The sequence below is a fragment of the Carcharodon carcharias genome, chromosome 17 (assembly GCF_017639515.1).
Source record: "Carcharodon carcharias isolate sCarCar2 chromosome 17, sCarCar2.pri, whole genome shotgun sequence".
Classification (NCBI taxonomy): domain Eukaryota; kingdom Metazoa; phylum Chordata; class Chondrichthyes; order Lamniformes; family Lamnidae; genus Carcharodon; species Carcharodon carcharias.
The window spans coordinates 9,074,124-9,089,745 of record NC_054483.1 but is presented as its reverse complement, the minus strand read 5'-3'; the positions used below and the strand labels follow the sequence as shown (position 1 = coordinate 9,089,745).

The following is a 15,622-nucleotide window of genomic DNA, read 5'->3' as shown; positions in this document are numbered from 1 at the left end:
CTTGCAATTCTGCTGGTGGCCACAAGAGGACAGACCAGCTAAAAGCCAACAGAAAAACCAGTCCGGTCTATTGCAATTCAAAGATCTTCTGAGACATGGCATAACACAGCCCATTGTTTGCCTGCTTTTTTTTTTAAACAGCACAGAAGGTGACCATTTGGCCCATCAAGTCCATGCAAGCCAGCTGCAGAGCAATCCAGTCAGTTCCACAACAAAAATAAAAATAGCTGGAAAATCTCAGCAGGTCTGGCAGTATCTGCAGAGAGGAACACAGTTAACATTTCGAGTCCGTATGACGCTTCAACAGAACTAAGGAAAAATAGAAAAGAGGTGAAATATCAGCTGGCTTAAGGCGGGGTGGGGGGGGGGGGGGGAAGGTGGGACAAGATGAGCTGGATAGAGGGCCAGTGATAGGTGGAGATTGCCAAAAGATGTCACAGACAAAAGGACAAAGAGGTGTTGAAGGTGGTGATATTAGCTAAGAAATGTGCTAATAGGTGACATTAAGGGTAGAAAGCAGGACGAGCAAGGTACAGATAGCCCTAGTGGGGGTGGGGGAAGGGATCGAAATAGGTCAGTTCCACTCCTGTCCCCACCTCCACTCGATCCCCATAGCCCTGCAAGTTTATTAATTTCAAGTGCCCATCCAATTTCCTCTCAAAATCATTGATTGCTTTTGCATTCCCCAATCTTGTGGGCAGTACCCTGCAGGCCATTACTACTAGCTGCATGAACAGTTCTTCCCCACATCGCCCCCTGTGTCTCTTGCCCCAAACCTTAAACCTGTGACCCCCCTAGTCCTTGCACCATCAGCCAATGGGAACAGTTCTTTTTTGTCTACCTCATCCAAACCTGTCAGAATCTTGCCCACCTCTATCAAGTCTCCCCTCAATCTCCTTTGCTGCAAGGAGAACAATCCCAGCTTCTCCGACCCAACCTTGTAGCTAGAACCCCTCATCCCTGGTGCCATTCTGGTAAATCTCCTCCATGTCCTCTCTAGGACCCTCACATCCTTCCTAAAGCGTGGTGACCAGAACTGGATACAATACTCTAGTCGGGGCCTAACCAGAGCTTTATAAAGGCTCAGCATAGCTTGCCGGTTTTGTACTCCGTCTCTATTTATGAAGACCAGGATCCCACGTACTTTGCTAACTACTCTCTCAATATGTCCTGCACATGAACCCCCAGGTGTCTCTATCCCTGCACACGCTTTAGAACTGGGTTATTAAGTCTATATTGCCTCTCCCTATCCCTTCTGGCAGTCATGTTGCAGACGCTTCCCATCGTCCTCTGTTTGCCACTCATCCAAGTTTGGCATCATCAGCAAATTTATAAATTTTACTACATATTCCAAGATCCAAGTAGCAAAAGAAAACACAGTAATCTGAACACGAACCCTTGCCGGACACCCCTGTCTACCATCCTCCAGTCTGAAAAATAACCACTTACCATAACTCCCTGTTTTCTGCCCTTAAGCCAATCTTTTCCCCAATTTGACACCGACCTTCTCATTCCATAGCCTCAGTTTTGTTAACCAGCCGACCGTGTGATACTTTGTCAAACACTTTACGAAAATCCATATACACAACATCCACCTAATTTCCTTCATCAACTGAATCAAAAAATTCAACTAGATGCCAAGCACAATCTTCACTTTACAAAACCACGGAGCTGCTCCTTAATTCATGCAAACCTCTCCAAGTGCTTGTTGGGTTTTTTTTTTGCACTGCTTAAGGATTTCAGTACCTGACCCACCACTGATGTTAGATTAAATGGCTTCGAGTTGCTAGAGCTGCCCTTACACCCTTTCTTGAGTAAGGATATCATATTTGTCACTCTCCTATCCTCTGGAACCTTCCTCATATTGAGGGGAAAATTGAAAGATTAAGGCAAGCATTTCCACTGTCTCCACCCTCACTTTGTTTAGCAACCTGGGATGCAAGCTAGCTGGACCACATGTCTTATCTACCCTAAGCATAGCCAGTTTTTCCAATACCCCACCTCCCTTTCAATTTCACACTATCCGTTGCTTCTACTATCTCCACTTCTATTGACATTTTGTCACATTTCTCCTCCTCAATAAACATCGATATTAAGAAATGATTAAGTATTCCAGCCTTGTCTTGCACTCTAAGCACACATCACTTTTTTGGACCCTCATAGGGCCCACTCTATCTTTTAAAGGCCAGTGGAAGATTTTTGGGCTCCCTTTAATGTTGAGCACCACTCCATTCTCATATTCTCCCCTCGCCATCCCTATAGAGACAGTCATCCCTACAGGGCTTTCCAACGTAAAGATGTTCCTCTGACATCTAAGTAACTCTTTTGGGCTGGCCATCTGGCCCACTAAACAGAAGGAATAAGAGTAGGCCATTCAGCCCATCGGGTCTGCTCTGCCATTGCATAAGGTCACGGCTGATCTGATTGTGGTCTCAACTCCACTTTCCTGCCTGCACTCCATTACCTCTGACCGCCTTGTCAATCAAAAATCTAACTCAGCCTTGAATATATTCAATGACCCAACCTCCACTACTCTCTGGGGAAGGGAGTTCCAAACACTAGCACCCTTCCAAAAGAAGAAATTGCTCCTCATCTCTGCCTTAAATGGGAGAACTCTCGTTTTGAAACTGTGCCCCCTAATTCTAGATTCCCCCACGAGGGGAAACATCTTCTCAACATCTACCCTGTCGAACCCCCTCAGAATCTTCTATGTTTCAATAAGATCACCTCCCATTCTCCTAAACTCCCAGGAGTACAGGCCCTACCCGCTCAACCTTTCCTCATAAAACAAGCAACAAGCCCCTCATTCCAGGAATCTGCCGAGTAAATCTTCTCTGAACTGCTTCCAATGCAACTCTTTAAATAGGGTGACCAAAACTGTACACAGTCCTCCAAGTGTGGTCTCACCAATGCCCTGTACAATTGTAGCAGACTTCCCTTTCATGCTCCATCTCCCTTGCAATAAAAGCCAACATCCTGTTTGCCTTCCTAATTACTCACTGTACCTTAATGCTAACTTTTTGTGAATCATGTACAAGGACATCTAGGTCCCTCTTTACTGAAGCATTCTGAAGTCTCTCTCCATTTAAATAATAGTTTTAAATAATATTCTTCCCGCCAAAGTGGAGAACCTCACATTTTCCCACATTACACTCCATCTGCCACATGTTTGCCCACTCACTTTATCTAAATCCTTCTGCAGAGTCTTTGTATCCTCCTCACAACTTGCTTTCCAAAGTATCTTTGATCCATCACCAAATTTGGCTACAATGCAGTTGGTTTCCATATCAAATTCAGGCATACAAATGAGAAATAGTTGTGGTCCCAGCACTAATCCCTACGAAACTCCACTGGAGTAGTTTGCCATCCTGAAAATGACCCATTTATCCTGATTTTGTCTCCTATCAGTTCGCCAGTTCTCTATCCATGCTAGTGTATCACCCTCAACACCATGAACTCTTTATCTTGTGCAGTAATCTTTTATTTGTCACCTTATTGAATTCCTTTAGAAATCTAAATACGCTACATCTACTGCTTCTCCTTCATCCACCCTGCTTGTTAAATTATCAAAGGACTCTAATGAATTTGTCAAACACAATTTCTATTTCACAAAATCATGTTGAGTCTGCCTGATTGTACCATGGTTTTCCAAATGTCCAACTACTACCTCTTCAATAATGGATTCTAGCATTTTCCCAATGACAGATGTTAGGCCTTCTGTCTCCCTCCTTTCTTGAACAGAGGTGTTACATTTGCACTTTTTTCATTCTGCTGCGACCTTCCCAGAATCTAGGGGATTTTGGAAGATAACAACAAATGCATCCATCTCTGCAGCCACCTCTTTGCAGACCCTAGGATGCAGGCCAGACCAGAGGGCTTGTCAGCCTCAAGTGCTATTAGTATTCCCAATACTTTTTCTCCAGTGATAGTGATTAAGTTCCTCCGCCCTTTTTGCTTCATGATTTTGTACTATTCTTAGGATGCTTTTTGTGTCTGCTACGGTGAAGTTGGTACAAAAGCCTTGTTCAAAGCCTCTGCTATTTCCTTGTTTTCATTAAATACAGACCCTCCACTGCAAACACTAACTCTAGTCTCCATCGTGGGGCTTTCCTCCACCATGTACTGTGCTATTAATACGACGGACAAATCTAGCATTCCATAACAATTACAAGACACCACACTGAAATAATTGTAACCAAAAGTGATTTATTCTAGTCAGCCTCCTTCTGAAGCCATCCAATCGGGTTCACGCAACATGACACTTGGAAGTGGTTGAAGACACACCAACAGAACTCAAGATTGTGAACTATTCCACATTTGCTTTGACCTGGAGATGGACAAGATCATTTCATCAAACTGGAATGAAAAGCATTTCTTTTTTCTGAAGTAGACTCGGTTGCTCAGAGTAGGTTTTCAACAGAGGGATAACCCTTGAGGAACTGAACTGACAGGTGTTTGCAAGTGACCTTCCTCACTAGTCTTCACCCTGACAATACACTTCAGTTAAAGCAAACTTAGGATGAGAAATGATGATCCTTCACGTCTGCTCAGGTGGCAGAATCTCTCCTCTCGTGGTTACAGTGAAATGTTAGTCTACGCAATTTAAAAAAAAACAAAGCATGCAAGTACACATCTTAAAAACAGGGGTCGATATAAAATGAAGACACGTCAAAACATGCATCATAGGGTCTCTGACAACACAGCTGCCCTCTTTGAGTCAGTTTATTGTTCCAAAGGCTTTGTGCCTCTGCTTCTTCACAGCCTCCCTCCCCAAATAAGATGCTACAGACCCAATGAGCTAAAATAGACAGACTATGGCTAAGTGTCCCATTTGGTCTGGAAATAGGCTTGGTATAGCCCACACCAGCTGCACCACTCCCTTCCTCCTTGCGATCAGTCATGTAACATTCTTTATCCCTCATCCCAACAACTACTCAACACGTTTGCCATTTTGGTGAGACACTGTCCCATTTCCAGGTGCGGCTGGTTTGAGCCTCGATAGATTTCTTCCCGCGGTTCCGACTTTTATATTCCTCAGCGAGAGAGAGAAACAAACAAAGTACTTGGACAAATTGGTGCCCTTCAGTTCATTTCAGGCCAGAAAAACAGCCTAAGATGTGTCTTTTCCACACGCCCATACTGGTAGTGCAACAGCTAGTCCCATGGAGAGTTCATGAACGGCTTCGGTCTTTATGGTTTCCCACTATCATCTTACTGTAGAGTTTCTGCTGCTCCTCTTTGTAGGTGTCCTTCACCTTTTGTCTCTTCAAGCCACCATCCCTGCAATGCACAGACACACCAGGTTAAAGCCAGGTACTGTGCACACTCTCACTTTGAGAGTCCAGCAGCTCCCAAAATCTAACAAGCAGCAATGATGAAACAGATCATACGCAGCTTGTACCTGGATTCCAACAGGAGCACTGGTCACGATTCCAACCATGATTTGCACTCCACCTCTCAAGCAGAACAATGTTCCCTTCTTTTGTACACACTGCTGCTGCTTCAGAACTGCTTGGCAACAAACAGGAACCCAAAGCAAGGCCAACCACTCTCACTCAAAGAGTGCTGCTCGAGCTGTTCACCTCTCTCTCAAATTTGGCAAACGTCATACCTTAGAGCCGGTAAAAGCTGCAGCTATGACAAAGTGGTGCCCACTGTCATTTGCTGCCTTCAGGTCTCTCTCTCTCTACAGGCTGCACTGACATATAAACTGTGGGATTCCTGGCTTGGTACAGCCAAAAATCCTCAGTGTAGATAGACACGGTTAACGCCAGAGTCTGAACTTGGTCTATAACCAAAATCTCCATCCTAGTTCAGACAGGACCAAACAAAATTGCCCACTGAAGGTTTCCTGATGCCACTGGATTCGCCCACAAGTGCCAGTGTTTTGACACAAGAGAAAGGGCTTCCACTGCATCTGTCACCAGCAAATGAATGTTCTTGCAGCGCGCAGCCATTTTTATGAAACCCAGTGAAACAGAAAGGTTCTGTCTGGTACTAAGGGTATAGAGGTGAGGATTCAGCTCTCTGCTGGCACTGACTGCTCCACAGTTAACACTAACATGACCTGAAGCACACAACTTCTTCTGTGCTGCCTCTGACCATGCAAGATCTGTAACCATCAAACCCCAGGAGTCTTCATTCGTCTCAGAGTAACCTGCCAGACAATGCACAAAACGGTCCTCCTTTTGTTGTGGGACTTCCGAAAGGAGGTTGTGAAAAGACACCTGGTATTAAGGGCAGGGAACGTTAAGTAGTGGGACCTGCCAGCCCCTTCTTGTATGCCATAACACTCTGACAAATAACCTCGAAAATTCAACATAATACACTTGGGTCACTCAGGACATGATCCCCTTTGGAGACCCTGATTGAATTAATTTTTTTTTAAAAAAAGAGGCATACAAAAGGTGTAGCCTCCCTAAGGGGAGACATGACGAGGCCACTGTCAGTGCTGGATGCTCCTGGATCACACACTGGAAGAGATGTACTTACCACAGTAAATCTACAAGACCACCTTGCCGAGCAATCGCTGCTTTCACCCGGTTCGCAAACTGTACGGCGTCTTCATCTTCCTGTGCGACACAAAGGAAGCGTTTCAGTCAGTGCTGTTCTACTGAGCCCCTCACTGAGTGACGATACAATTGTTGCCTCATCTCTATCAACGTCCCTGGGAACTTGCTGTGTGCAAATTGGCTGCTCAGCTCCCTACATTACAACAGTGAATACACTTTGTGAGTGCTTCATTGGCTTTAAAGCACTTTGAGACATCCTGAGGTGGTGAAAGGAACTGTGGCGTGATATATAAATCTCGAATAGTACGCTAAAGGCAATGTATTTATGGTAGCATTGAAGTCTGTTCAACAATCACAGTACACCTCTGCAGCAGAAGATGTCACATATAAACAACAGCGCTCTCTTCTGCCTACTCACGAGCCTCTTCCTCAGCCCATTCGCCCGCACTAAACTCCACGGACTCTTCATGCTCCTCTTGCTCCTCATATCGTGCACAAAGCCTAGTTTAATTTTACCACAGTACAGAATGAGAAGAGGGGCCTGAAAATGTCAGTGGAACCCGGAACAGGTTGGTGGAGGAAGAGACGTGGCAAGGGGTGTGAGAGCAGCAACGCCTCTTGGCGCTCACTATATCAGTTCACAGTTGAAGAGTGGCCTCTTGATTCCCATATAATAACCCAGAACCTACAAGAGATGACTGAAAAGGAGGAGCACTAAAAGAAAATAAACTCTTATTTTTTTTAAAGAAGTTGGGCTGTGCTCTACTCCCCAGGGTTCCCTCCCCGCCCATGTCTCCTTTCTCCACAGCCGCATGAAGCAACAGCTTACCTCGCGTGTCATTGGTGGTAGGTACCACACGCTGCAGACTATAGCCCAGCTCGTCATCATCCTCAGGAGGTAGTTCACCATCCCGTACTTGCTGCTGTTCCAAAACGCTTCTCCAAATCGAGGGTCGTACTGAAACAGGAAAAGGAGAACACAGGGTCCAAGTGACACTCTCAGGGACTGGGCAATGAGTTAAACAGGTCGGCCTTTGGCCTCTCAAGCCTCAGCACAATTTAATCAAAATGAAAGGGATGAAAGTCTCCTAAAAAACAGGAGCTGGAGTAGGCTAAAAACACATCTGCAACGGAGCGGAAACAAAACTCTCTGGGTCCCATTTGGAGAGGGGAATCTACTGGAAGAATATTATCACCTCGTGGGTGCAATAAATAGCTACACAAATCTCACCTTTTCTATGAGATTGTCGAGGCACAAGACCTTGAACCAAAAGGAGCAATCCAGAAATAATCTTGCTGTCCTCTGTTCCTTCCAAAGTCCTGTATTTCTGTCTGCTTCAAATGTTTACACACCCTACCCTTACAAGATCTCAACCACTCTCCATGACAGTGTGTTCTGTGCCCCCAACAATCCTGAAGGGGTTTTATCCTATCATGCCTCCTCATTCGCATACGAACATACCAATTAGGAGCAGGAGTGAGGCCACTCGGCCCCTCGAGCCTGCTCCCCCCCCCCCCCGTTTAATAAGATCATGGCTGGTCTGATTGTAACTTCAACCCCACATTCCTGCCTCCCCCAGATAACCTTTCACCCTCTTGCTTATCAAGAATCTATCTTGCTCTGCCTTAAAAATATTCAAAGACTCTGCTTCCACCGCCTTTTCAGGAAGAGAGACTCGTGACCCTCAGAGAAACAAATTCTCCGCATCCCTGTCCTGAATGGGCAAAACCCCTTATTTTTAAACAGTGATCCTAGTTCTAGATTCTCCCACAAGAGGAAACATCCTCTTCACATCCACCCTGTCATGACCCCTCAGGATCTTACATGTTTGAATTAGGTCATAGAGGTCTACAGCACAGAAAAAGGCCCTTCGGCCCATCAAGTCTGCCCCGGTCAAACAAGTACCTAACTATTCTAATCCCATTTTCCAGCACTAGGCCCATAGCCTTGTTTGTCATGGCATCGCAAATGTACATCCAAATACTTCTCCAATGTTATGAGGGTTTCTGCCTCTACCACCCTTTCAGGCAGTGAGATCCAGATTCCCACCACCCTCTGGGTGAAAAAATTCTTCCTCACATCCCCTCTAAACCTCCTGCCCCTTACCTTAAATCTATGCCCCCTGGTTATTGATCCCTCCACCAAGGGGAAAAGCTCCTTCCTGTCTACCCTATCTAAGCCCCTCATAATTTTGTACACCTCAATCATGTCCCCCCTCAATCTCCCCTGCTCCAGGGAAAATAACGCCAGTCTATCCAATCTCTCCTCATAACTAAAACTCTCCAGCCCAGGCAACATCCTGGTAAATCTCCTCTGCACTCTCTCTAGTGCAATCACATCCTTCCTATAATGCGTATTGCACGCAATACTCTAGCTGTGGCCTAACCAGCATTTTATACAGTTCCAGCAAAACCTCCCTGCCTCAATGCCTCAACTAATAAAAGCAAGTATCCCATATGCCTTCTTAACCACCTTATCTACCTGTCCCGCTACCTTAAGGGACTGGTGGACATGCACACCAAGGTCCTTCTGATCTTTGGTACTTCCCAGGGTCTTACCATTCATCGTGTATTCCCGTGCCTTGTTTGTCCTGCCCAAGTGCATCACCTGACACTTACAGTCGTCTCTTATTCTTCCAAACTCCAGCGGATACAAGCCCAGCTTGTCCAATCTTTCCTCATAAGACAATGCACCCATTCCTGGTATTCATTTAGTAAACCTTCTCTGAACTGCTTCCAATGCATTTACATCCTTTCTTAAATAAGGAGACCAATACTGTACACAGTACTCCAGATGTGGTCTCATCAATGCCGTATGTAGCTGAAGCTTTTGTAATCAATTCCCCACACAATAAATGATAAGATTCTATCAGCTTTCCTAATTACTTGCAGTACCTGCATACTAACCTATTACAATTCATGCACTAGGACACCTAGATCCCTCTGTATTTCAGAGCTCTGTAATCTCTCGCCGTTTAGGTAATATGCTTCTTTTTTATTTTTCCAGCCAACATGGACAATTTCACATTTTCCCACAATATCCTCCATCTGCCAGACTTTGCCCACCCATTTAACCTATTTATATCCCTTTGTAGTCTCATGTCGTCTTCATATCTTACTATCCTATCTATCTTTGTGTCATCAGCAAATTTAGCAACCCTACCATCTGTCCCATCATTCAAGTCATTTATATAAATTGTAAACAGTTGAGGTCCCAGCACTGATCCCTGTGGCACACCACTTGTTAAGTCTTGCCAACCTGAAAAAGACCCATTTATGCCTACTCTCTGCTTCCAGTTAGCTAGCCAATCTTCCATCCATGCCAATATGTTACCCCCTACACCATGAGCTTTTATTTTTTGCAATAACCTTTGATGTGGCACTTTATCAAATGCCTTCTGGAAATCTAAGTACAGCACATCCACCAGTTCCCCTTTATCCACAGCAGGTGTTACTTCCTCAAAGAACTCCAATAAGGGTTAAACATGATTTCCCTTTCACAAAACCATGTTGACTCTGCCTAATTACCTTGAATTTATCGAAGTGCCCCGCTATAACATCTTTAATAATAGCTTCTAACATTTTCTCTTTGACACGTTAAGCTAACTGGTCTGTAGTTTCCTGCTTCTAGTATCCCTCCCATTTTGAATGAAGGAGTTACATTCTCTACTTTCCAATCTAATGGAACCTTTCTTGAGTATAGGGAATTTTGGAAAATTAAAAATAACACATCAACTATCTCCCTAGCCACTTCTTTCAAGACTCTAGGATGAAGTCCATCAACACCTGGGGACTTGTCAACCGCAGCTCCAACAATTTGCCTGGTGATTGTAATTTTCCCAAGTTCCTCTCTCCCTTCCATTTCCTGATTTACAACTACTTCTGGGATGTTACTTGTATCCTCTACAGTGAAGACCAATGCAAACTACCTGTTCAACTGGCATCTCCTTATTTTCCATTATTAATTCCCCAGACTCACTTTCTATAGGACCAACACTCACTTTGTTAACTCTTTTCTTTTTCTTACTCTCTGTCTTTATATTTCTAGCTAGCTTTCTCTCGGACTTTAATTTTTCCTTCCTTATCAATCTTTTAGTCATTCTTTGCTGTTTTGTTCTATTCTGTCCAACCTTCTGGCCTGCCACCCATCTTTGCTCAATTATATGCTTTTTCTTTAAGTTTGATACTACCTTTAACTTTTTTAGTTAACCACAGATGGTGGGTCCTCCCCTTGGAACTTTTCTTTCTCATTAGAATGTTAATCTATTCTGTGTATTGTGAAATATGCCCTTAAATGTCTGCCACAGCATCTGTATGGGCCTATCCCTTAACCTAATATGCCTGTTCATTTTAGCTAGCTCTGCTTTCATGCCCCTATAATTGCCCTTATTTAAGTTTAAAATACTAGTCTTAGACCTACTCTTCCCTCCCTCAAACTGAATGTAAAACTCAAATCATATAATGAATGCTGCTACCTACCTACAATTTAAAATGGATAACCCCCTCATCAGTGACTCTCTAACTGCCATTTGCGACCCAACCCCATCAGAAGATGCTCATAACTTAAAATAAAACATAACTCCAGTGGGAATAATCCCAGGATGTCATTTTCACGATTTGGAGTCAGATTGGCGGGGGTGGGGTTGTTTGTCCACATTTTCAGGGATATGCTGGACCATGAGGTTATTGCAATAAAATGCTGCCTCTGCTGCTGTTGGCCCACAGCGCTAGTTTTGAGTTGCTAGATGTATTTGGAAGTCATCCCATTGAGCATAGTGATAGTGTCACAGTGTGAGGATGAGACACCGTCTCCAGAAGGACTGTGCGGTGGTCACTCCTATCAATAATATCGTGAATACATGCATCTGAGACAGATAGATTGGTGAGGACGAGGTCAAGTAGGTTTTTCTCTTGTGTTGGTTCTCTCAACACTTGCCGCAGGCCCAGTTTGGAAGGTAAGTCCTTCAGGAATTAGCCTTTTTGGACATGAGTGTGGCTACTAAGCCACTCCTGGTGATGGACTTTGAAGTCTTTGAATCAGAGTACAGACCAGAAATACTAATCTAAGCATGCTTTAAGCATTGGCTTGTACAAGTCTGGATGAGGACAGCTCCAACAACACCCAAGAAGCTCGACACCATCCAGGACAAAGCAGCCCGCTTGATTGGCATCTCATCCACTAACATTCACTCCCTCCACCACCGACACACAGTAGCAGCAGTGTATTCCATCTACAAGATGCACTGCAGCAACTCACCAAGGCTCCTTTGACAGCATCTTCCAAACCCACAACCACTACCACCTAGAAGGACAGCAGACAGATGGGAACACCACCACCTGGAAGTTCCCCTCCAAGTCACTCACCATCCTGAAGGAACCCCATTCCTTCACTGTCACTGGAGCAATTTCCTGGAGCTCTCTCCCAACAGCACCGTGGGTGTACCTACACCACCAGGGACTGCAACGGTTCAAGAAGGCAGCTCACCACCACCTTCTCAAAGGCAGTTCGGGATCAGCAATAAATGCTGGCCCAGCCAGCAACACCCACATCCCAAAAACAAATTTTAAAAAAGTCTTTCCTCATTACTGCTGCACTCTCTGTCCTACTGATAAAACCCAAAACGATTGTGGATTTTTGTATGGCAGAACCTAGCTGCACCCTCAATTTCAGGGAATTAGGTATTTTAATCCCATTCTGAAAAGCTCCTGATAGGAGAGGGGAAACACTGCACTCCTGCAGAGTGTATCATGCACTGACAAGGTAATGATGATAAGGTGTCTTGCTCAGAAACTCTACAAAGCCCAAAGGATACCCAAAGGTCTTAGAAACTCCACATCTTAACAATGGTGTCGCTCACCTTGAGACCCGGCCAGATACTTGTTGAAATTAGGCTTACCTTGATGGCAACTGGGTAGACAGTAGCTCCAATTTCAAAGCTTCCCTTCTTAAACATCATTACGGAGGTATTATTGATACACGTTCCTGCAGAGACGGACACAGTCAGGCCACCATTTAAGCAGAATTTGGGATTTTCCCACAAACTCATCTTTTATATCTCCATTACTCTGTCTAGCTACCTCCAGAAAGGCTTGGCACGCTGACTGCTTTCACTGCTCGACATTGAAGAGTGAGCTTTTCTTTGCCCTCCAAGTCTGATCATGCTCCAGGTTCAATTTTATTTTTCACTTAGTATATACTTCATTTTAAGGAAGAAGAGTCGCGGTTTTAAAGCTCTCTGCCGCAAATTATCATATGTTTAAGTTCATCGCAATCTTAATTAGGTCCACCGAGGTCTCATGTGTGAAAGCGTTTTAAAGACAAACAGGTCCCATGATGGAAAATGCCTGCGTACCAGATGTAGGTGCTTCCAAATGCTCCTTTCTGCCCTTCACTACTTTTTAACATCTTCTTCTGAAGGGAATGTTGCCCACTGAAGGTTTCTCCTGCTTCAATTGCATCTCCTGCTTAAAGCTACATTTTCTCCAAACAGGCTACATCTGAGCAGAGGGCCCTAATGTTACATTAGAAATAGGGAAGGGACAAGGTAGGTAAATGGGGGAAAATAAAAACCAATCTGAATCAGCTGATGGATGGGGTAATATTCAAATCCTCCAATGATTCACCGCCACTTTAACTGGCTCTGTACTTAGAAAACAATCTCTAACATAGTACCATAAAATCATACAGTGTAGAAGGAGGCATTCGGCCCATTGTGCCTGTGCTAGCTCTCAGAGCTATTATAATAGTCCCACTTCTGCTCTTTCCCTAGAGCACAAACTCTTCCTTTTTTAAGTTTATATTCAAATCCCTTTTGAAAGTTATTATCGAACCTGCATCTATCACCCTTTCAGGCAGTGCACTCCTAATTGTAACAGTGATTTATTTGTTTAGAAAAATCTTTGCTTCTTTTGCAAAGGATCTTAAGTCCATGGCCTCTAGTGATTGATTCCCAGTAGAAACGGTTTCTCCCTGTCCACTCTATCAATACCCCACAATGAACACCTCTATTAAATCACTCTTCTAGATTCTCTGTTCCAAGGAGAACAAACCCAGCTTCTCCAATCTCTCCTCGTAACTGAATTCCCTCGAGATTGGAGTTACTTGCATCATTTTTTTGGACTCTGAGCTTTGCTCTCGTCCTTTCTCTTTCTCCATTTCTATCTGAACCTTCCCCCTCCCCCAACCAATTTTGGTTTAAAAGTTCTTTCTGCAGCCCTATTTGTCCTCTCAGCTTTGACTTTGATCCCAGTAGGGTTCAAGCACAGCCCCTCATAGCGATAGTCTTTCAGCCACACATTCACCTTCCTGATCAGTCTGTCTGGGTGACAACAGGGAATGCTAACAGGTTAGAAAAGAAGTCAAGAAAAAAGCAACAACTGGAAAGGTATGGGTCATTCATATAATGAAATAATCAAAGAATATAAAAAGAATTAGTAAAGTCTTATGTGGACGTGCAAATAAAGATCAGGGTAAGGATGAGGGGTTGGTGCATCAGCATAGAATGGCCTGCTTCTGTGCTGGAAACTCAGTGAGTTCTATGCTAGTGGCAGACTGCTTCCAGCAGTCAGGGGGCGTGGGGACTTTAGGTACAAAATTAAAATGCAAGAGATTTCGGAAAGAGGAAAAGAAACTTCTTTCCAAAGAGAGTTGAGGGGCTGTGGAATTCACTTCCACAGTCAGTGGCCAACATAGAGACTATATTCACATTTATGATTGCAGTGATAGACAAATAAAGAAACATGGGATCAAGGTGGCCTTCAGACTATTTGCTCTTGTGTTGGGCAAACACCCACATGGACTGGTGGGCAAACCACCCCTTTCTGCACTCTAATTTCAGCAGATCTCAATCCCATTCCCATTCCTAGCATGTGCTAAGTTAGAAGCATTCATGGCAGCACTGTGCTGCATTTATTCAGGGTTAGAGTCAGGAGATAAAGTCACCTGAGGGGGTTCCTGTTCTTGACCACTGCCTATTGGGAAGCGTACGCTGAGACTCTGAGTCCTGTGTCCAGCTGTGACACCCACTTCACTCCAATACCCTGAAGCCACTGAACCTCTGGCTCTCAAGTGAAACTGGCCGCTCGTATGAGGCACGGGAGATACCCGAGCCTGTGAGGAACTGCAGCTCACAGCATTCTGCTGAAGGAAAGGAAAGAGAAAACCGGAGGCTATAGGGGCAAGGAAGAAAATCACAAATTTACAATTGAGAAATGGAGGGCAGCTCTCTCTAGTTGCATTGTCACACTCTCAGGAGAACTGGTGATCATAGATATTAAATGTTTTTCAGTGGGAAATTTCCAGCACAACCGAAGTGCATCTGTGAGGAGATCTCCCCAGGTGGCTGCAGTCTGGTTAAAGAAAACGGCATTACAAGTTGGTTATATAACCTTGCGATGTGACAGCTGTGAATTGGCACCTGCCTTATAGAGAGCTGAGGCAGCAATGCTTCACTGGCCATCAGAGCATTATCCATCGTCCAGAGGGTACGAGTACAGGTTAGGCACATGTGCACACTTTATTCCCCACGCAATCAATGTTGAGAGACATGCAAAAGGTACAAGCATGCACGGAAAGTACTGAATTCAGCTCATGCACCTGCCTCGTCTGGAATAAAAATGCTGCTGAAACTTGCTGTTGACACATGTAATCTCACATTTGTATTCGTCAGATTTCCGTTTTAAGCTGCACAGATGTGTCAGTACTGTTCAATTCAAAACAAAGCTCGTGACAAGACAAGTTGTGTAGGAAACACTTCCTGCAGGAAATAGCATCGTAATGAAGACAGCTAATTTCATCCCCAAACAACTTATTCCTTGTGTACAGAGGCCCTTTTGCTTTCTCAATCTTCATGAGACAGCAAGGAAATTAAGCCTCGAGAGGCCGCTGCATAATGAACAGCATCACAGCTGGATCAGTGTGAGCCAATCCCAATGATGACTGGCCTTTCCAGCAGGGCGCTCAATAGATACTAATCACAGAACAGATACAGCACAGAAGACAACCACTCAGCCCATCGTATCTGTGCTGGCTCCCTGCAGGGGCAATTTACCAAAAGCCACTCGCCCGCCTTCTCCTCGGAGCCCTGCACCTTTTCAGATCATTATCCAAT

General features: G+C 44.5%; 1 protein-coding gene across 1 annotated transcript in view; it reads right to left on the bottom strand.

The window, feature by feature from the left end:
- Positions 1–4,186: 4,186 nt before the first annotated feature.
- The window catches only part of gpat4 (glycerol-3-phosphate acyltransferase 4), a 50,892-nt gene continuing 39,456 nt past the window's right edge, over positions 4,187–15,622 (bottom strand). Inside the window, exons 9-12 of the mRNA XM_041210364.1 lie at positions 12,410–12,495; positions 7,342–7,470; positions 6,493–6,572; positions 4,187–5,280 (exon numbers count right to left, since the gene is read on the bottom strand). Coding sequence (XP_041066298.1) covers positions 5,172–5,280; positions 6,493–6,572; positions 7,342–7,470; positions 12,410–12,495 — 404 coding nt within the window. The 3' untranslated portion in view covers positions 4,187–5,171. The remainder of the gene's footprint in view (positions 5,281–6,492; positions 6,573–7,341; positions 7,471–12,409; positions 12,496–15,622) is intronic.